The following is a 21,899-nucleotide window of genomic DNA, read 5'->3' as shown; positions in this document are numbered from 1 at the left end:
ATATGAGAAAAAATGGGGAAAATTCCAATATTGATTTGCAATTTAAAACTAGTTTAAATCCAATTTTCGGTCTTTATTGGGAAAAACATTTCTAGCAGGGCACGCGTGGGAACTCGCAGAGGTAGGACAGCGTCCACTGACACGGGACGTCGTGCAGGCCGTCCGGGAAGATGGCGCCGCAATTTTCCATCGCACTGGTTCCGTCCGGGAGCGTGACGTGTTTGTTCTCGGGCTGGCCGCGCCTCCACCACTCGAAGCTGGCCACCGTCGTCCCTGCAACAACATTTTAGAACATTTCGTTGATCATCTCTACCGATCGAATACCGTCGAGGTTGAGCCACTGCTGGCCCTCCTTGACGCGGCCCACGAACGCGTACCAGCCCCAGGGGTCGCTCAACTTGGCCAGGTCGAGCAGCAGCTGCGCCTCCGCCTGCGAATTGGCCACGGCCAACTTGGCGCCCAATTTCTCGCACGACGCCTTCGCCTCCTCAAAGGTCTTGTTGTCCGAGCGGAACACGTGCGTCAGCCCAGCAGATTTGCTCTGAGACCAATAATTTTACTTAAATTTAGATTAATTAAATTTATTCAAATTTAATTACAAAAAGAAATTAAAATTAAAAATTCCAAATTAAAAACAATTAACTTCAAACACAAACATCATCTTCCCAATTTAAATCAATTCAATTTAAAGTAAAAATTCCAATAAAATAATCTCTGCGATTATTTTATTTAAAGCAATTAATGTAAATTAAACTAAATTAGAATCAAACAAAGCTAGACGTGAAACAGAACTTTGTAAAACCTACAAGGCACCCAATAAAAGCGTTGCCTCCGGCTTCTTTAAGATTTGAACAGAAAAGAGTGTTTTTTTGTGTGTGTGTGCATTCCATCAACGCATCAACATCAACGCATTCCAACAACGCTCTGCCATCGCTAGCAACGCACCGAGCCCACGTTGGTTCCGTGCGGAAGAGTGATTTGGCGATTCTGGTAAAAATCGGCAAACGAGATGTGTCGTCGCTCTCACTGCTAGCGCAACGTTTCCCCTACGTCGTCTCCATTTCAATTATAGATTAAATCGTGTTGTAAATTCATTCGGAAATCAACGTTAGTTAAAAAATAATTAAATCAGAAAACTGCAAATATAAAATCAGAGACAAAGAGAATAACCCCTAGTATTCCTGTCCGTCTCAGCTCTCCACTGGAAACATTCAGGAAAAAATATACATATCTGAAGAATCTGAAGTCGATTATAAATTAAATTGGCGTAATTTTCCTCCTAAATAAAGGAAATATCAATTTGAGAATTAATAGAATTATTTTTGCTGGCTCAATTTCTGTTTTTTGTTTGCAAATTCTACAGTCTTTTAGAGATTTTTCTGTTTTCAAATTTCAAATTATATGGGAATGAATGAATCGGGCTTTTCCTCGTTGCAAAAATAGTTTTTTATTCAAAAACAAAAGGCTCGACCAGTTTCTGCGACCCTATCTCATGAGCAAGAAAAATACAACAAAATCAGCAAAATTGAAAAACACCACATTTTAACATGAAAATTAAAGAAGACTAATAATCAGCGAGCAGCGCGTTTGCTCATATATGAAATAGGTTGGTACTTGAAATTGTTAGTTTTTAAGATTTTTTTATGTTAAAATGTGGTGTTTTTCAATTTTGCTGATTTTTTGTATTTTTCTTGCTGGTAGAGCCTTTTGTTTTTGAATAAAGAACAATTTTTGCGACGAGGAAAAGCCCGATTCATTCATTTCCATGATCTTCTCCTGGAGTGTCAACTTCTTCAAACAAATTCAAATTATATGATTGTTCTCAATCAGCATTTTTCTTTTAAGAAAATATATTTGGACAACTGAAAATTTTGAGAACATATTCAATATTTTCTGCGTTACTGCAGTTTTCAGACGAAAAAAATTATAATTATAGGAAATTTCACCTGCAGGGAGTAGAAATGCGGCGCAAATGAGGGCGAGAAAAGCCGCCAGCTTTCCTGAACTTTGCATCTTTGCTGGCTTTGCTGCGGTGCAAACGAATCTGGTGCGACTGTCAAATGAAAGCCGATTTTGGCCTTTTATATTTATTTGTCTTCCTCCTAATTGGCCACCATTCTTATCTCTTAATTTTATTTTCGTAATCAAGCAATCGAGGGCAATTCAGTTCTTGTACGCGGCACATACACAAATAATGAATTTCAGAGAACCAGATAAAAAATAAATTATACCGTACACCTTATCGCAACATTTATTTTATAAAATGGTTTTATCAGTTTATAGAACTCATAAATTAACGACTTAATTATTTCCATCCTCAATATTACTCGTCTTATTCAAGCGATTTATTATTTTAGGCTGTCATAAAACTATAACTTTTTTGTAAAAGTAAAAATCATTTGAAATGTTGGTGAAATTAAATAGCAAAATATAAATTTCAAGCAAATATTGTATGCAATTTTTCAGCGTTCAACACCAATTCCTCAAAAATCATGAATTTATTTCTAATGAATTTATATTTTGGAATTTCTCGCGCTTCAAACTGATGAATTAAAGCAAGAATCTGGGTGTCTTTTTTTCATTGTAATAAATCAGTGCTATTATTTTGTTGTAAATATTAATAATTCTTAAGTAATGAATCTGGCGATTCGACGTTTAAATCACTTGTGGTCCTAACTTTTGTAACTAAATTTTGCACTGAGAATCAATGGGATGATTTTGATGTTGGTTTTTTTAGATTTTCGCCTCAATTCATAACAAAAAGATTTTTATTTCAACTTCACGGCCAAGGCTAAAAGATAAATACTTTTATTGCTGAAAATGAACAATAAAGAGCGTTCAGATAGGAATTCTGCGAATAATAAATTAGTAATTTACTACTTCTGGCCTCGGTGATGTTAGAAGAATTGCTGGAACCGGTTTCAGTGAGATCAAATGCAAAAAACTTTATTTTAATATTCTATTTTCACAAACTTTGCTCATACACGCAGGAAAAACATTTTCGGTAATTCATTTTTAGCAACAATATCGCTCATTTTCAGATTATCTGTTACAAATAAAGACTTGTGAAGTGAGAATATTTGTGGTAAATCTTATTTTCCAAAGAATTATGAACTCGACTCGATTTTGTCGTCACAATCTTGTCTACACCATAAGCACATACAGATTTACACGTTTATAATTGAGCTTGTAAAATAATCCCAGCGCAACAAATGCTTTTAGGCAAATCTTATCTCGCAGTTTAGCGCAGATTTGACAGAACCTGGAGCATCCAGCAACTTGCCTCTCCTCTCAATTCGTTTTTCAATTGCGTCTGTTTGCGTCTGTAGGTTTTTGTTGACTTTGAGCAATTTTATTTTTAGAAGAAACAAAACTTTATCTAGTCTTTCACCACAACCAGGCCACTTTCTTTCTTCTCCAATTTCCGAATTGTTTCTTTTACGGCCCAAGAGAATTACAAATATCGCCAAAGTGCAGCCAATCAAGAGAATGTGGCTCGCTTCTTTTGGGACAGAGAAAGCTTAAAACTTTTGCATTACACCACCATCGCATGTCTGAAGTCGCAATAATATTTTTTCCACGCGGCCAGGGCTGCCAAGAACAAAAAAACGAGCATTACCTGCGATATTTTACATTAAACTTTTTTAATAATAAAGGAAATTACATTTTCAATTCCTTGTATTAATCTGTAATAAATGCGGATTTATGCTATGGATTAAATATACACATATTGGGTCATTTTGAAAATAAGCCGAAATGTAATTATTTTCTTTTTTGGAAAGTAAAATGAATTTTCCTCGCAAATTTTCATTTAAGAGTGTTAATTTTTTACTTTGAAAAACTTGTTGCGTCATTTACTATTTTGCATTTCAATTTTCTCAAAATTGCAAAATAAAATATAAAAATTTATTATGTTTCCGTTTTGTAAAAAGATTTTTATTCTGGACTCTGGACACATTATTATTTATGACCGTGTGCTCGTCGGTCACAAAACGGAAAAAGAGGAACTTCCGCTTTCAGCAGTTTCAAATGCGCGCTTTCATATGACGCTGAACAATCACACAACATATTCGACGTAAGTCGGCTTAATTGGTCAACTTGTAAAGGGCCCAAATACTCGGCAGGTCGGCATGCAGTTGGTTCCAATGGGAAATATTGTAAAAAACCTTTAGGGGAAGTAAATTTAGGGACAAGAGGGGGCTCCCCCAAGTGCGCATTACGTAAAATTACTGAGCAGTCAGAGCACAGAGGGATCAAATATTAATAATTGTTCAGTATTTTGGTAAATAATTTATTTTTATTCAGCGCATTAAATATCAATTTATACTGATTGCTAGCAATGCATTATCTGTTTTGAAGCTAAAAGTTGAAAAATTTAGAGAAATTTATTAAACACAAAATGTGTCCAACAACGTACAATTAATTATCTATAATTCATTCACGCAGCTTCAGACAAGCGTAAATTATTTTATAAAAGTTGGAAAATTAGAATGATTTATAAAATAATAAAAACTTGCATTCAAGACAGATGGGGATTATGAACAATTTTTGGTCTTCTGTTTTTTGATAAATTTTTTTTAAATTGATTTTAGTGTCAGTCAGCATTAATAACAACTCAATATTTTATCTGCATTTGAAATGGAGACAGCGTGTGGAAAGCTGTGAGAGTAGTTAGACATTTGTGGACTGTTTTTTTACTAAAATCGCCAAAACCAGTCTTCCGCACTTGAAACCAACTTAATTTCGGATAGCAATGGCAATGCCTTTCCGGAAAAGTTGTAATTTCCTCAAATGGGGTCACGAAAATTGGTGTTTGCGGAAAAACGGCTTGAGGAAAAGTTTCGATGGAATATTTGTTGGATTTTTATTTTCTCAGTGCTTTTACGTGGCCATCTTGCTGTATGCAAATCCTCATATCCAAGGAAAGACTCAAAACTTGGCAAACGGAAAAAATTATTTTGCCCCTGCAATCATGAAAAAGACGATAGGCCGCTTGTGTTTGGCGCTGCTGTGGATCCTCATCGCCATCAACGCGCTCTATGCCGCGCAGGTTGACGTGAGTTTAAAATATTCCATTTCCCCAAAATTTTGTATACAAATGTTTAATTACTAAATCAAACTAATTTATTTATTTTGTTGTCTGGCTCGCTGTGATATGAATAAAAATTATCATTTCTTATTCATCAAAATTTTTGAATCATCAATATTTGGTGAGCATGTTTTAAAAGAAAATTTCAATTGAATTCAAGTTGCTGCAGCAGCAAGCCCAGAATCTGACCACTCAGGCAATAAATTCAGACGCGCTTCTCAAACAGCTTCTAGAAAAAGTACATTTTGTGATTCAAAAGCCAATGAAATTGAGACTTTGAGAAACAATAACTTTGTACGAAAAAAGGTGGACAAGGTGACAGAGAAGTTGAAGGCCCTGAATCAACAGCCGATGGCGGCGACCAGCCCTGACGACACCATCGACCTGACTTGCGATTCCAAAGTATTATTAAAAGTTGAAAAAGCGAAAGGTGGAAAATAAATTGATAATAAATTTGAGGTTTGGCAACAGGACGATAGGATCGAGCAATTGCAGCAGGAGATGTCCACCTTGGTAAACCAGAAAAACGATTTTTTGGCGAAATTTTGCCAAAAGGTATTTTGAAACGAGTTTTCAATGTCACCAGCCAATTACTCCACCCGTCTGAAGATGTTTCAAACATTGATTTGAATTTTTAAAGGCAGACGAAGAGAATGAGTTGCTGAAAAGAAAATTTGGATATGCAAGTCAGGAGAAGCTCGAAGCGCGCCAAGCAAGAGTAAAATTTCCATTAGAAATTTATCACACACTCGTGTTCACGCAAACTGATTTCGCACCACACCAGACAATCGTTTAGTATTACAAACCAAAGGAATAGAAATTTCTATTCGTTTAGTTTGTTATACCTTAAGGTTGATCAGTTTCTGATGAATTTTAACAGTCATGTCTTTGATTGGAAATTATGGCCGCCCCTAGCTTATATTCATGTGCATGTATTATGCTTGTTAAAGTTTAGCCCATGTAAATAAAAATCGATGATTTCAAAACATGCATATGAAAACTATATTGTTAACCATTTTTCACACAAGATTTTCTTACTAAAAATGCGCATTTCTTAAATCTTTTCTTTTTTTACTCTCCAGCATTGGGATTTCAAAATTTCAGTCAACTGCACACTCGCAAGTAAGTTTTATTTGAACAAGGGCAATCTGGAAAGCGTGAATAATCCAATCAAAATTGACCCTAATAACTACAGCAAATATTAAAACTAAAACAAATGGCAGGTCTGCATGTTAAAAAATTGACGCGATTGTCTAACGGAAAAAAATATTTCTTCTCCAATCCAGCAACTTATGTGAGTGATTTCCATTCTTTGCATTTTCCTCTTGACTCGTCTACTTTCGTCTCAGGGAAACTGGACTTTTGCCGACGAAAAGTGCAAGGAGATGGGCCTGCACTTGGCCACAATCAGGAACGAAGTCGACCTGAACGCGGTTGTATTAGAGGCAAAGAAAAAGAAGAATGGTGCCAAAACAATTTTCTTTAAGAATCTATGGCATTTTCAAATATTTGATTCTTGTTTGGAAGCACGAACGCATGAAATTAATCTGATTTCAGATTTCGGTTGCTGGTGGTTGTCGGCAAAGAATTATGGAAATCACATTAGTATAAACTTTCTCTGGCACGACGGCTCAGAGTTGGAGGACAGCAGCGCCTTGTGGAGAGAGAATGCCAACAAAAAGGAGTGCGTCTGCTCTTTCATCGCTGACCCTAACAAAAAACTGCAGGGTTTGCCTTGCACTTTAAAAGCATTTTTTATTTGCGAGCATCCGGCCGAATGTTCCTGCTCCAAGAAAAGTGACTAAATATACTGTTATTATACCAGTAAACTCTCCTTAAAGTAAACTTGTCCTATTATTTTGACCAATTTTCTCTTTGCCATAAGTCGAGTGCTTTTTAAATCAGCCTTATGCTGGGTTAGGCAAGGCACGACCTTTTAACCCTGAACGCCATGATGGTTTTTGGGTATTACATTATTTTCCTAAAAAAGGATTAGATCCTGTTTAACGAGTTTTTTAAGTGATTTATTCCAACGAGAGGAAACGCAAATGGGGTGGAAACAACTCTATTTTATTAACACTCAGGTTTACTTTTTGATTCAGATCCAATATGTGGGTTCTGCTTATCCAGTAGTCTAAATTAACTGCTCAGAAAATAGCTCTCAAACTCAGAAAAGATGCACAAGAAGTAAATTTCAAATTAAAGAAATCGAATTGCAAAAGAGAAGAATATTTTCTTAATTTTAATATTCAAACGGATTTTAATTGCAAAAACGAGTCAATCCAAAAATAATTAGAAATTTGTATTTGCAGATTAATTGTAGTTGAACTGTGTGTGGTTAGTAGGTGGGGCTAATTGTATGTAGAAAGTGTAATGTGACAAAATTATCAATTCGGAAATAATACAAAATATTCAACAACTCACTCGTAGAGCGTTCGGTACGATTTCATTTGAACTCTGTAAAATGTGAACTCATCGTGAGCTGGTGTTATTATTATTGTTTATTCTTCACAAATCAAGTCATGAAAAGAAAAAGATTACAAAATGTGAAGAAACGGCAACACCTCTGGCAAACAGGTTGCTAAAACGCGGAGCCTCAAAATAGAGTCCTTACCTCAAAAGAGGTCTGCGCCGAGATGGGCCGCAAGCTAATTTACACTTATCACAAAAAAAAAATTAATCACTAAAATTGCTGCTGCCACACGAGATTTTTGCACAGGGGGGAAAATTGTTGAACAGGACAGTCTTTTAAGGCGGGTGGCAGGTCGTTCCAGGGTTTAACAACGCGAAATGTAAAACTGTCGAAGGCAAGGTCGGTGCGCGCAGAAGGCTGTTGGAGGCGTGGGTACTTTGGGTCGTCGCCTCGGAGAATTCTCCCTTCGGTGATGCGCGCCTTCGCATTGTAGTCGGTGGTGCCGCACTTTTTAAAAAAGAGCAGGTCGCAGGTCATTGTATCTTTATTGAGATGGCACACGCCGATTCTGATGAAAGTTGGTATGCAACTTGCACTGCCCTTGGGTGTTCTGGAATGGCTATCAAGAGTTGCCCAATTTCACAAGGGAGGGTAGTTTCCATTAAAACGCATGTTAAAAACGATCAGATGTAGGCAACAAAAGCGTCCTCTGTGTATATAAGTTGCCTACATCTGATTTCTCCAATGTAATTCAAATTACATGGAGTTGAAATGGCAAAAATTAAACAAGGAAAATTGGGCAAAAATTAATGGCCGTTCTGTGGTACCAATGGGTAGTAGAAGTTGTACACCAATTTTCATTGAAATCGGGGTGCGTCATCTCAATAGCATACCTTGTTAGCTGCTGCTTGATGGAGAGCAGTTTTTGCTGCTGCGGCGGGGGGATGTAAAGCATAATTAAAATTTGTGATGCTCATGTTCCTTTTTTTATTTGCTGGTAGAAAATTTTTCACTGGCGTATTATTCCTATATTCAAAATTTCTTCCTAAGAAACACAATTTGCAGAAATCCTAGTGCAGTCTGGAGTCTTGAACACAATAATAATATGATGACAGCAAAAGTCAAACTTTCATTGGAAAAACCGTCAATAAAGTCTGAAGCCTCTTCAATCACTTCCAAACAAATCGTCACAAACCCTACAGTCAAAACTCGCAAAAAAGCTCGCATCCACTCGAAAGAAACGTTTATACCCTTTCAAAAAGTATCTAGCAAAAAAAATTTCGTAATTCAATATTCAAATTCTTATTAACCATTTGTAACAACGTGTAATGGGTTCGCTATTTTCTTTTTAGGGTCATGCCAAATTATGGGATTTATGTGAAGCACAATTAAATTTTACTGCTGCAAAAATAGAGAGATCTGCGAGCGCGAGACGAATTTTTTTATGCGATTGCAAGGCCAATGGACGGTGCCCTGGTGCCCATAGATTTTGTAGATACGCAGACGAGCTAGGTCGTAACTGCGTAAAAGGAAAATCGCACTTAAAACGGAAGAGCGACTTCCGCTAGCAGCAGTTTGAAACGGCCGCTTTCACAGACCGGCTGAACAACATTATCGCTGGAAGTGCTGGAACCTCTTGATTGATCCAAACACCTGGTTGGTCAACGCGCAAAGGGCCAAGTACTAGGCAGTTCGTGAGGTCAGCATGCAATATGTCTAATTATAATATTTTTAAAACGGTTAAGAATAAGTAAAACGTTTTATTTAAAAAATTGTTATTATTCAGTCCAACTTGAACTCGAATTGAATAAGTACATTATTATGAAAATAAACCATAATTCAAAGTTGAAACATGAGAAAATAGTAAGGAAAACGCTACTTGCATTTTTACAACTTATATAAATTATTACTCGCGCTTACAATTTGCATCACTTGAAATATCTTTTCGTTCAATCAATCGTATAATAGCTTTTACTTTTAGCAAATAGGTCAATTAATGGTGACTTTCACTGTCTGATATATAAAGTACCTGAAATTTGGCAAACGAGAAAATTGTTTCGTCACTCTGAAAGAATGAAAAAGGTGAGAGGGCGATTGTGTTTTGTGCTACTGGGCCTCCTTGCAGCCATCAATGCGCCCCATGCAGCGCAAATTGACGTGAGTTTTAATTTTCATTTCCCCTTTTACGTCCAATTATTGTAACAATTAGCTACAGAAACAAAAGTATTAAAAAAATCATTTTATATTTAAATTTTTTCTTCAAGTAACAACCCAAAAACATATCATAACTTTGTGGAAGGAAGAGTTCTGAATCAAATTAAAATTTTGTAATCATTATTATGATGTGTGTTTTAAAAAGGTTGTGTCAAATGGTTTAATTGGGTCCGACGATTATAAATTGCTGCAGCAGCAAATCCAAGCTCTGACCACGCAGGCAAAACTTTCAGACGTGCTTATCAAACAGCTGCTCGAAAAAGTAAAGTGTTTCATATTTAGTTCAAAAGTCCTAATATATGCGGAGAATTTGAAAATTTTTCATTAATAGATGTACAAAATGGCGGACGAGGTAACGACCCTGAAGCAACAACGGACAGCGGTGCCCAACACCGATGACGCCATCGACCTGGAAGATTGCAATTCCAAAGTATAATTTTTATTTTTTTCTTTTCAAACACATCTTGATTTGTCTTCATTATTATTATTATTTTTTTTTTTATTTAAAGAGCTGCGAGTAGTAGCTGAAATAAATTTTAATTAAATTTGAGGTTTCGCTAATGGAAGAGAAGGTTGATCAGTTAAACCTTCAGGAAAATACTTTGAATGAGGAAATTTCAAAAATAAGGGAAAAAATTTTCCAAAAGGTAATAGAAGTAATTTCAGTCTCACCACTTTTATAAGACCGTCTGATCGACGAAGAAGTAAAATAATATTAATAATTTTTACAGACAGACGTATACGACCTTTGGCTGATAGGCGGTAAAATAGCCGATAGGCAGCTTGCCGTAGCATGCCAAGAAACAGTAACATAGTTTTTGAACTTTAAATTTAAATTTTGAAGAATAGTTCTTTTGTAAATATGAAATTATAAAAGAATTATTGAATTTTTGTAATAAGAAATTTATACACACGCGATGCATCCCATTTCATCCTCTATAAAACATTTGAAAATTCAGTGATTTGAATGCCCATTTTGACTTATTTTCTGTATCATCTCATATCTGTAAATGCGTGTATATTTGAAAATGTTTCCTAAATTTTTTATTTTACTGTAGCTAGGTGATGCAAGCCCAGAATTTTATTATATATATATATTTTTTTTAAGTGCTGAATCCTCCCAGAGGTGAAACAAAATAATTGTAGCAAAAAACCTTTTATAAGGGCTGTAAATTTGTTTCCTTAGTAAATCTCTGAAAATTAGAATTCAGGTAAAATTTTTCCGTATGTAATTCAAAAACTTTGAATTTTATTGTGTAATGCATGGATATAATTATGCCGTGTCTTAAATGCATCATCTGGTACACAAAATGGAATTGAATCGAGTTTTTCAGTGCTAGCTCCTTCAAGTCATTAAATGGAATTTCAAATAAACCAATTTTATTGAAACACTTGATATTTATCTAAATATAAACACTGCAAAATGATATTGATTCCACATCATTTGTTTTTATTAAAGTTGAAAGATGAAAATAATTTTACATACAAAAACATGGTCAAACCTTTTGAGCAAAACCGCCATATCATGTAAAATAAGATTTTTATTAAATTTGATAAAAATGTTCATTTCTTAATTGAGATAACTTTGGTTTCCAGTTTTGGGAATTTAAAATTTCAGTCAACTGCACACTTGCAGGTAAGTTTTATTTTAAGACAAGTAACGTGATAAATAAAAATGGGACCCAACTTTTCAAATAAAAATTTTCAGGTTTGCATTCCCCAAAATTGAAGCAGTTGGCCAACGGAAAAAAATATTTTTTTTCTAATCAAACTGTAGTGAGTGATTTACGTCGTTTGGCATTTTTCTCTGATATTGTTTGCAGGCAAACTGGACTGAGGCGGACGAAAAGTGCAAGGGGATGGGTTTTCACCTGGCCACAATCAGGGACGAAGCCGACTTGGACGCGACCTTGGATGAAGCTATTAAACGGAAGAACGGTATATAATAAATTGATTTGAAAATATGAATTCATAATGATTTACTTTGAGTCACGCCCTCTTAAAAATTGAATTCCATTGCAGGTACTTTTTGGAGATTGTCGGCCAAGAAATATGGTAGATGGGTTTTTCTATATCACGACGGCTCAATTGTCAAAAGGGATGACATTGACATCCTATATTGGGTAAAAGCCGACGAGCTTGATTGCCTCTGCCTCAGCGTAGGATTGTCAACAAAAATGGCTGGCTGTAAATGCAGTTCAGACGCGCATTTTATTTGCGAAATTCCGAGCGAATGTTCATAAGCAGAGCGGTTTGGATTGCTAAAAATCGGCAAACATGCAATTATAATATGTTGGATTTTCATCACTATTTCCACGCCCCTTATGCATTGTTTAATTTTATAGGTATTTTATATGAATTTTTAATTATCTTTAAAATATTTAATAGTTATTGCAATTGTATATATTCTAATTCTATAGCACTTGAATTGGAAAATTGTTGTTGCTTATAAAAATGCAAATTATCTGATTTTATCTCTGGTTATTTGTTATTTTACCTCTGCTGTCATAAGATCTCTCACAGCATGGGTCGTTGTGACTGGACCACTTGTGCGTCTGGTGTTAGAGGTGGTTGTACATCAACTGGAACACTCAAATTGCAAGAAGAGGTGTTAGTTTTAGTATTATTCTCATTAGAGAGTGAATAATGGGGTTTAATTCTATCTTTAGATACGACAATATGTTTATTATATTTCAAAATTGTCATAGTTTTGTCAGTTTGACCTAGAACTGGGTATGGACCATCGTAAGGGTGGACGTACAGTATCGTCTCTTACATACACGTTCTTTGAAGTTGCCAAATCCTTGAAAACAAAACTATTTGGTTGACAATGACGAGAAGCAGGAATGGGTCGGAAATTTGAAATATGGTCGCGGATTGCTTGGATTAAAGGAGTTGCAGAAGGTTCAGAAGGGTCTGAGTGAACCATATATTCACCAGGTAGTTTTAAAGGTTGGCAAAATGCCAATTCAGCTGGAGAAGCTTGCAAATCCTCTCTATATTGTGCGCGAAGGCCAAGTAAAACTGTAGGCAAAACTTCGCGCCAAGCGGAATTGTTGTGACACATAAGAGAAGCTTTCAAATCGCGATGTAGGCGCTCTACCATACCGTTGCATTGAGGGTGGTAGGCGGTAGTCCTTTTTAAATCTATTCCCATTAATTTACCAAAATCTTTGAAGTTATAAGATTCAAATTGGCGTCCTTGATCAGTGATTATTATGCGAGGAACGCCATGACAGCAAATCCAATTTTCATAGAGTTTATTGATTATGGTTGGAGCTTCACTATCACGCATTGGGTGAACTTGAAACCATCGCGTAGAGCGATCTATAATAGTGAGTAAGAATTTGTAACCATGTGAAGGTTTGAGTGGGCCAACAACATCAGCATGTAAGACTGAAAATCGTTCTGTTGGCAAGTCAAAAGTTGATAAAGGTGTTTTTACGTGTCTTGTGATTTTGCTTGGTTGGCAATCAGGACAACATTTTCCCAAATTTTTAATATCTCGTTTCATGAAAGGCCATATGAATCTTTGACTAATTAGTCTGACTGTTCCTTTTATGCCTGGATGAGATAGGGAATGCATTTTGTCAAAAATTTGTCTGCGAAATGATGCAGTGACAAAAGGTCTTGGGTTTTTGTATGAAACATCACAATAAAGTGAATCCTCAGAGTTAGCTATTCTCTGTGGAACCAATTTAAGTGAAGTTGTGCTAGAGTTTAGCAGTATCAAAAGTTCTTCATTTGATTGCTGTTCGCGTGCTAAAGCAGCGTAATCAACAATGTTTGTAGCAGTGATTGCATCACAATCAGGTCTGCTGAGTGTGTCCGCGACAATATTTGATTGGCCAGAAATATGTCGGACGTCAGTCGAGAATTGACTGATAAAATCGAGCTGTCTAAATTGTCTGGGGGACAAAGTATCGCGATTTTTACTGAACGCATGGTTTATGGTCCGTGTAAATTGTGAAGGTTCGTCCTTCGAGCATGTGCCTGAAATATTTAATCGTGGCAAAAATTGCGAGAAGTTCGCGATCGTACGCGCTGTACTTCTTTTGCGCGGGACAAAAGTGTTTGGAGTAGAAACCTAAAGGTTGCCATATTCCATCTGTGAGTTGCTGAAGTACGCCGCCCATTGCATGCAGGGAGGCGTCACAAACAATTGACAGTTTCGCGTTTTGTACCGGGTGACACAACAGAGTAGCGTTTGCTAAAAGAGTTTTCGCGAGGTTGAAAGAATTTTTCGTATCATCAGTCCAATTGATTGGAGATTTTAGCGGCTTCTTTGGTCCAGAGAGGAGTTGATTCATTGGTGCTAGAACTTCTGCCGCGTTCTTCAAGAAACAACGATAGAAATTTAGCAAACCAAGAAATCTTCGCAGTTGTTGCAAATTTTGGGGCAGAACAAAGTTTTTAATTGCGGTGATTTTATTTTCAAGAGGCTTGAGTCCGTCTTGAGAAACAGAAAATCCGAGAAATTTTACTTCGCTAGCGCCAAAGACGCATTTTTCCGGGTTAATTATGATTCCGTAATCATCTAACCTTTGAAGTAGAATTCGCAAATGTTCAAAATGTTCTTCACGTGTGCGCGATGCTATGAGCAAATCGTCTAGGTAAACGAAAACAAAAGGTGGTCCTCTTAGAACTTCGTCTAGGAATCGTTGGAGCGTCTGAGCAGCATTTCTTAGACCAAATGGCATGTATTTGTAAGCCACCAAGCCTGCAGGAGTCAAAATTGCAGTTTTCGGAATGTCTGCGAAATGAACTGGAATTTGATGATAGGCTTTGACAAGATCTAGAGTTGAGAAAAATTTACAACCATGCAAATTGTGTGTGAAATCGGTTAAATAAGGTAAAGGGTACCTGTCAGGTATTGTTCTAGCGTTGAGTGACCTATAGTCACCACACAATCTCCAGTTACCGTCTTTCTTTTTAACCATTGTAATTCGCGAGGCGTAAGGGCTGTCAGAGGCTTCAATGATACCTTTAGATTTTAATTCGTCTAATAGTTCGCGCGAGGCTTTTGCCTTCTCTGGGCTGAATCGAGAAAGTTATAACACGTCTTGTTACTATAAAGGTCTCGAGCGAGTGATACTTTATTTTAGCACAATCGATACAGAACGGAGCGCTGCAGTCGTCACTGCGCGAGCTCTTAGTTCTTTATTCCGGCGCCTAACTACTAGTCGGCGCCGGCGCTAATCACAATTATTGATAAATAATTAATACTAATTAAACCTGCTCTAACGCGCACCACACTCTCGACTACCAAATAAGTGTGAAATAAGAAATAAATAAAAGGTCGTAACATAGCAGAACATGTTCATTTCAAAGGGGGAGGCTTGCTAAATGATACTAGTTGGAGTATGTTGATCAAATCAGAATATCATTTTTATATTTAGTCACTTTTCTTGGAGCAGGAACATTCGGCCGGATACTCGCAAATAAAAAACGCTTTTAAAGTGCAAGGCGAACCCTGCAGCTTTTTGTTAGGGTCGGCGATGAAAGAGACGCACTCCTTTTTGTCGGCATTCGCACTCCACAAGGCGCTGCTTTCCTCCAACTCTGAGCCGTCGAGCCAGAGAAAGTGTGTTCTAATGGAATTTCCATAATTCTTTGCTGACAACCACCACCAACCGAAATCTGAAATCAGATTAATTTTTATTCAGTCGTGCCTCCATCAAGAATTCTGTAATATCGATTTGTTTGATACTTTTTTTCTTTTTCATCGCTTCTAATCTAATCGAGTTCAGGTCGACTTCATCCCTGATTGTGGCCAGGTGAAGGCCCATCCCCTTGCACTTTTCGTCGGCCTCACTCCAATTTCCCTGTGACGAAAATTATCTGCTCAGAGGTAAATGCTAATAGAAGTGAAATGACTCGCATAAACTGCTGGATAGGAAAAGAAATATTTTTTTCCGTTGGACAATTGCATCAATTTTGGAGCATGACGATCTGTAAATTTTTTTAAATTAAAAGTTGTTCTGTAAAAGGAAATTTTTTTATTCTTGTTTTCGAGATTCTCTTGTTTACCAGCAAGTGTGCAGTTGACTGAAATTTGGAATTCCCAAAACTGGAAAACCAATATATATTTAAATTAAAAAACGAATTTTGAGAACAATTATTTTCGGTTAAAAAAATTGTTCTTTCTTGCTTTTATTAAAGAAAAATAGTCATTCTCAAAACCCTAGCGTCATAAGTTTTTGCCTGGCACATTCAGAATGTATGCAGAATAGGTGAAGGGGAAGTCGGTGATTGCGGAAAAACAGTTGGAGAAGAAGAGGTGCCTTTGGGGAGGTTCTAATTGTGCCAGTTCATTGCAAAGCTAATTTTTTGCTTTCCGAATCTGTCAGGTTTTGAAAAATGTGGTTTGCCCATGGCAGCCAATGAGAGTTCGCGATGTGCTTAGTGACCACATTGTATAAATGTATATATTTGAAAATTCAGAAGAAAAAAGAAACCAACTGAGAAAAAAGTATTTTACTTTTCCTTGACGTTTCAAGAGCTGCTGCCGACTTGCATTTCGATATTTTCCATACAGCGACTCGTTTTCTTCGTATGTCTTTAAAAAATTTATAAACTATAAACTTTTTCGACTGACAGAGTCAAAAGTGGTGAAATTGAAAACGTGTAGAAAATTAGTTTTTACCAGTTGGAGCAAATTCAATAATAAATTGATTTTCTCGTTTTCCAAAGTGGAAATCCTCTGCTGTATGTGGTCGATCAAATCTTCATTTTTCCAAACCTCAAATTAAATTTTATTACATTTCCTACAATTTGATGCTCTTAACATTTTCCACAAAAACTACTACTACAATCAAGTGCTTTTGCGGAAATTTTTAAATTGGTATACTTCGCAATCAAGGTTGATGGTGTCGTTGGTGTTGCTCGCCGCCGTCGGCTCTTGATTCAAGGCCTTCAACTCGTCCGCCACTTTGTCCACCTTTTTAAATCCAATAGGTTTGATTACTTTTTTAATTCTTAGCTATCTCGCAATTGATTGTTTTTAATAAAAATTTCACAATTTACTGTTTCAAGCAGCGGTTTGAGAAGAGCGTCTGAAAGTCTCGCCTGCGTCGTCAGAGTCTGGACTTGCTCATGTAGCAATTTGAGATCGATGGACCCAAATGAATCATTCGACATAATAACCTTTTTATAAACCATATAATAAGGGGATTAATTAATATGTAATAAATTCGCAATTTTAATTTTTTTCATGAAATATTCTTTTTAAGCTCTCCGCAGCGGGAAAAATGGTGAAATGTGAATAAAATTAAATAAGTTTTTATAAATTTTACTTTTATAAGTAGTTTCTCGCTAGGCTAATCTGGCGTAGACTGATTCAGGTAATTTTGCTGAGATATATTCATTCTTAAATTTATTTAAAAAGTGGCGACTTAAAAACTTTAAACTCACATTAATTAGCGCTGCATGGATAGTGTTGATGGCGGCGAGGAGCCCCAGCAGCACCAAACTCAAGCGACCTCTCATCTTTTTCATCCTTTCACAGTGAACAAGTAATTTTTTTGTTTGCCAAATTTCGTGCTACATGCCACACCCTTGAAATACTTAAGTTTTCGATAATCGAATATAAAGCTACACTTTTTTCGCGCAACATATTTAAAAATTGACATGCTGATATAAATTAGTTATTTTTCAAATCAAATTAAAACTTTTTTGTTTTTTTTTTCTAACTCAGTTTCAAAATTACCAAAATTATTGTTCTGAGAATTGTCAAGAACTGTGAATTACATAAAATAGCTACTTTCATTGCTGGCGTGTGAAATGTTTTTTTTTTTTTTTTTTGCAACAAAACGCTGTTCATCACGTGATCAATCCGAAACTTAAAATTAAGAACATTGTTTTCATAACTTTAAAACTTTTGCTTTTTCGATTTTGCTATACGTCTTTATATCAATCAAATATTCTTCTTTTTTAACTTTGAAATGCAGTTTCTGTGTATTAAATAATTCATAAAAATATTATATTATTTATTCCATTATTATATTTTTGTTCCATCAAATATAATCGTTATTTAACGCGATTACTAATATAAATCTTCAAAAATTATAGTTACTCAAATTGTCTCAACTTTAAAAATAGATATTCGGAACCAGTGAATGCTGACTTGCCAAGTAATCCAGTCCTTTACTAGTTGATAAACCAGGTAAATTTGAACTAATTAAGCAGGCTTACAGCGGTAATGTTGTGGGATTGTTCAGCGTCATACGAAAGCGCGTGTTTGAAAATGCTGAGAGCGGAAGTTCCTCTTTTTCCGTTTTGTGACCGACGAGCACTGGGCGATAAATAATTATGTCCAGAATAAAAATTGCTCTTTCGTCAAAAAAAATATTTCCCTCACAATTTATGACGAACCATTGATGAAAGAAAATATTAAATATTACATAGAATTTTAAAAAAGCAAAGAAAAGGTGTTTGCAATAAAAAATTAAAAATAGTCATTTACTGAAAACTGGAGGGGAATTTTATTTTTGTCCTTCTACACGCAGTTTATTAGATATGCTGCGCCCTTTCAAACGATTTCTCAGTTTTCACTTCTATATTATATTACTCCTGAATCAAGCTGTTCATCTAATTTTCCGTGGATATTTAATTTGCTACCAAGTTGATCAAAAAATACAGTTTTACAGGTTTAGTTGCTAAAATAAAAATGTTTATGTTTTTGATTATTTTGTCAATAATCTTCATGGACCGAAAAAATATGGATGGATCTAAAATTAATTAATTTACTTATTAATTGACTAAACATTTAGTACTTTATTGAAAATACAGACAAAAAGTTGAATATTTTGATACCATATAAAAAGGCTGTTCACATTTTCCCAACTATAGAAACAGGATGTATATTTATTTCAATCTCCGTTTTTACTAAATATATTTCAAGAAGTGGAAAAAGAAAAGAAGTTTTTTTTTCCAAACGTGAGTTCAGAATTGTTTAATTATCTTTTGCAGAAACACTTGATGTGCGCTTATTTAATTTCTTTTTACGCTTGCTTTTGCTGAGAAGAAATATATATCTGTATTTTATTTTGTTATAAAGAGACAAAATTTATAACATGAAGTGTTTTCCTTTTTTGCGGTATGTCACAAAACGAAAAAGTGACTTCCGCAAGCAGCAGTTTCAAACTGCCGCGCATGTGATGTGCTTATTCATATGACGCTCAACAAGCACCCAACTTTATTGCTTTAAGTCCGCTAACTGGTTCCTATGTCATTATTCGTAATTATGTCGAGGGCGACTTGCGTGACCTGATACAAAAGACGCGAGATTTGGCGAATTAGAGAATAGCTTTTTCACTCTGAAAGGATGAAAAAGACAAAAGGTCGCTTGTGTTTGGTGCAGATGTGGCTCCTCGCCGCCATCAGCGAGCTCTATGCAGATCAAATTGACGTGAGATTCAATATCAATTATATACAGCCCTCTTTTAAATTAATAAAAAAATACAAGATATAAATTAAATTATTTACATTTTTACCCACTGTCGGAAATCTTACTAAATCTTATGAATAATAAATAAAATTTCTGCCACAAACTGCTATTTTGGAGTTCGCCTTCAAATGGGTCAATTCTAATCGTGACCGACGATTTCAAGTTGCTGCAGCAACAAGTCCAGACTCTGACTACACAGGCAAGACTTTCAGACGTGCTTATCAAACAGCTGCTCGAAAAAGTAAATTGTTGTATACATTTTTAATGCAAAGGCTGAGGAATTGGCAGACACGTTGGGATTTCGTAAAAATAATAATATTCTTTTCATGAAAAAGGTGGACAACGCAGTGGAGGAGTTGAAGGCAATGAAGCAACAGTGGTCTGCGGCAAACCACATCAACGACGACGCACTCACCCTGTCAGAAAAACAGGCAAACGTTTCCAAAGTAAACAAATAAATTTGAAATTTTTGTTCACAAATGCACGTGATTCATAAATCATGGAATAAATTTAAACGAGCAGCGAAAGGTTGAAATTAACATGGCATTTAACTTGAGAGGTTTCGAAAACGGATAACAGGATCGAGCAGTTGGAGCAGCAAGTGTCTACTTTTGCAAGGGAGAAAACCGAATTGGCAAAAATGCTACGTCAGGTTAAACTCCAATCCAATCCATGAAGTTTCAATTATTGATTTGAATTTATGAAGGCAATTGAAGTAATCGACTCGCTGAAAGGAAAAAGTGGAAACGCAAGTACTGTCTGTCAGGAGCAACTCGGAACACGCCAAGAAAAAGTGAAATAGTTTTGTTACTAATTGAGTATTATCAAATTACAATTTTGAAACCAGCGAAAATTACTAATTAAAACAATTATATTGAAATTTGCACACAGAAAATATCTGACGAACGCACTAACCAAGCTCCATTGCTCAGTTAAAAAAAAAAATTATTGTGTATTCGCGCGGAACGTCATGTTCAAGTTAATTTTAAAGCGTCTAAAAGAAATTCAAACAACTTTTGTTGCTCGAGCAAAACCTTATTAAGAATTTGCTAATGAAAATGCGCTCATCTCTAACCAATTTAATTTCCAGTTTTTTAAATTCAACTTTACGGTGAAATGCTCCCTCGCAGGTAAGATTTTTTGTAATCCAGAGAAGTGCTGGAAAATGACAAATTGACCCCAGCTAAAAGTCTTTTTCAAAATATTTGAAGGCGCACAATCAGAAAATTTGACGCGGTTGTCCAACGGAAAGAAATATTTCTTTTCTGATCCAATTCAAGTGAGTGATTTCCTTTCTTTGCATTTGAAAACGCTAATGGTCTTTAGGGAAACTGGACTTTTGCCGATGAATATTGCAAGGGGATGGGCCTTCACCTGGCCACAATCAGGGACCAAGCCGACCTGGATGAGACCTGGTCACGCTTTCAATCTTCATTTTCCTATCGTAAGATTGCAGTTTGATAATAGAATCTGAACTTGAATGATTGTTGTTTTGAGTCGCAACTCTCTAAAAATTAATCTGATTTCAGCGGTTTATTGGTGGTTGTCGGCCAAGAATTACGGAAGTGGCAAAAAATCCGACTTCCGCTGGCACGACGGCTCAAAGCTGCCACTAATGAGCAACCTGTGGAGGGAAAATGCTAAAAAACTCAAGGGCTGCGTGTATTCTTCGAATGGCGGCACCCAAAACTTGAACGACGGTTCATGCAGTTTGAATATGTATTTTATTTGTGAACTTCCGAGCGAGTGTTACTGACCTGCGATTTTCCCTTAAATAGGAACCACGCGCGTGCAATTATAATAATAATATTCTCATTTTTAAACAAAATCCCCAATTTTCAAAGAAATAGTTAAAAGAATCGTGTATAATCAATTAAGTCAATTTTTTCCTAAAACTTTTAGAAATTTCGATTGAATATTGTCTCATTTTTTGTCATCTGCGTCGCAAAGGCAAATTAAAAATCGTGAACTTGCGTTTTTGTTTACGCAAGTTAATTACAGAGATAGAAACGCAAAAAGCACTAAATCAATTTGAAATGTTGGCTAAGAGTATTTTTCAGTTTTCCTGTTCACAGGGTTTTTTATTGCGAGCTAGCAAATCTTCTGCAAACAAATTTTATTTAGTTTCATTGGAAAAATAGTAGTATCAAATCTTAATTTATATTATTAGTACTGATTGATAATTATAACTATAGCCTCTATAACATATTATAATCGTTATAAATCTATAAGTTATACTGTGAATAAATTTTCTCATGTAGAGTAGTTTCTAATTTGTTAAAAGTAAATAAAGGCGAATTTTTAATGAAAAACAAAAGATGGCAATTAAAAAATGAAGTCTGAAAAGCATAATAAAATTCTCCATTTCCTCATTTCTCCAGCCTCGTCCTATGAGCTCTGGTGAGCAAAAAAATTAGCAAATAAACAAACAAAAACCACACACACAGTTTTTATCTTTTTTTTATACCTTTTAACCATTGAGCTACCGAATTGCGCCGCTTGTGTCGGATCGTGAAGGCGGCTGTGATGTGCCCTCGAATCAGTCCAAAAAGCGGTAATTTAGGGGCCCTTGGATTGACCGAGAACAATTAATAATCATACACAATTTAAATGATAAAAAGTGACTTTGATTGCTCCCTAACTCAATTTTGAGCGACGAACGAAGTGAACGACACAAAAAAAAATATACTTTTGCCACCTTTTTCTCTCCAAAAATTGTGGGCCCTGGACTGCGG

At 35.8% G+C, this 21,899-nt stretch overlaps 5 protein-coding genes across 10 annotated transcripts; 3 read left to right on the top strand and 2 right to left on the bottom strand.

Annotated features, from left to right (window-relative positions):
• Window positions 1–57: 57 nt before the first annotated feature.
• Window positions 58–3,729, bottom strand: LOC132198330 (hemolymph lipopolysaccharide-binding protein-like). Its single transcript, XM_059622304.1, has 4 exons — window positions 3,726–3,729; window positions 1,947–2,053; window positions 325–541; window positions 58–273 (listed from the first exon to the last, which is right to left on the bottom strand). The coding sequence occupies exons 1-4, from the start codon at window positions 3,727–3,729 to the stop codon at window positions 92–94; spliced, it is 510 nt and encodes a 169-aa protein (XP_059478287.1). The 3' UTR covers window positions 58–91.
• Window positions 3,730–4,042: 313 nt separating this feature from the next.
• LOC132197194 (uncharacterized) lies at window positions 4,043–6,913 on the top strand. The gene is made up of 10 exons (XM_059620307.1): window positions 4,043–4,075; window positions 4,877–5,056; window positions 5,250–5,327; window positions 5,396–5,491; window positions 5,549–5,644; window positions 5,730–5,807; window positions 6,172–6,211; window positions 6,313–6,383; window positions 6,439–6,553; window positions 6,647–6,913. Exons 2-10 carry the CDS (start codon window positions 4,973–4,975, stop codon window positions 6,892–6,894), a joined length of 906 nt encoding a protein of 301 aa, XP_059476290.1. The 5' UTR covers window positions 4,043–4,075; window positions 4,877–4,972; the 3' UTR covers window positions 6,895–6,913.
• Window positions 6,914–9,084: 2,171 nt separating this feature from the next.
• Window positions 9,085–12,150, top strand: LOC132197293 (uncharacterized). Of its 5 annotated transcripts, none has more exons than XM_059620490.1 (10): window positions 9,085–9,201; window positions 9,484–9,659; window positions 9,862–9,978; window positions 10,048–10,146; window positions 10,268–10,363; window positions 10,448–10,522; window positions 11,313–11,352; window positions 11,425–11,492; window positions 11,540–11,654; window positions 11,739–12,150. In XM_059620490.1, the coding sequence occupies exons 2-10, from the start codon at window positions 9,576–9,578 to the stop codon at window positions 11,957–11,959; spliced, it is 915 nt and encodes a 304-aa protein (XP_059476473.1). In that variant the 5' UTR covers window positions 9,085–9,201; window positions 9,484–9,575; the 3' UTR covers window positions 11,960–12,150. The 5 variants fall into 5 exon arrangements, with proteins under 5 accessions (XP_059476473.1, XP_059476476.1, XP_059476472.1 ...); XM_059620493.1 differs by having other exon boundaries at window positions 9,086–9,201; window positions 9,529–9,659; window positions 11,425–11,489; XM_059620489.1 differs by having other exon boundaries at window positions 9,086–9,201; window positions 9,529–9,659.
• A 2,961-nt stretch (window positions 12,151–15,111) lies between these two features.
• On the bottom strand, window positions 15,112–17,996 carry LOC132198326 (uncharacterized). Its single transcript, XM_059622297.1, has 10 exons — window positions 17,910–17,996; window positions 17,130–17,214; window positions 16,743–16,862; window positions 16,567–16,656; window positions 16,363–16,458; window positions 16,198–16,275; window positions 15,747–15,786; window positions 15,598–15,668; window positions 15,427–15,541; window positions 15,112–15,356 (listed from the first exon to the last, which is right to left on the bottom strand). Exons 1-10 carry the CDS (start codon window positions 17,939–17,941, stop codon window positions 15,112–15,114), a joined length of 972 nt encoding a protein of 323 aa, XP_059478280.1. The 5' UTR covers window positions 17,942–17,996.
• Window positions 17,997–18,884: 888 nt separating this feature from the next.
• On the top strand, window positions 18,885–21,442 carry LOC132197595 (C-type lectin domain family 4 member M-like). Of its 2 annotated transcripts, XM_059620962.1 has the most exons (10): window positions 18,885–19,125; window positions 19,328–19,405; window positions 19,500–19,610; window positions 19,724–19,816; window positions 19,871–19,957; window positions 20,255–20,294; window positions 20,376–20,443; window positions 20,491–20,608; window positions 20,694–20,883; window positions 20,943–21,442. In XM_059620962.1, the coding sequence occupies exons 1-10, from the start codon at window positions 19,042–19,044 to the stop codon at window positions 21,016–21,018; spliced, it is 945 nt and encodes a 314-aa protein (XP_059476945.1). In that variant the 5' UTR covers window positions 18,885–19,041; the 3' UTR covers window positions 21,019–21,442. The 2 variants fall into 2 exon arrangements, with proteins under 2 accessions (XP_059476945.1, XP_059476946.1); XM_059620963.1 differs by having other exon boundaries at window positions 20,694–21,442.
• The last annotated feature ends 457 nt before the right edge of the window (window positions 21,443–21,899 follow it).

This window comes from Neocloeon triangulifer, unplaced genomic scaffold (assembly GCF_031216515.1).
Source record: "Neocloeon triangulifer isolate White Clay Creek 2 clone unplaced genomic scaffold, ASM3121651v1 ptg000012l, whole genome shotgun sequence".
In the NCBI taxonomy this organism is placed as follows: domain Eukaryota; kingdom Metazoa; phylum Arthropoda; class Insecta; order Ephemeroptera; family Baetidae; genus Neocloeon; species Neocloeon triangulifer.
Note: the sequence above shows the minus strand (reverse complement) of the source record. Positions and strands in the feature narration are given on the sequence as shown.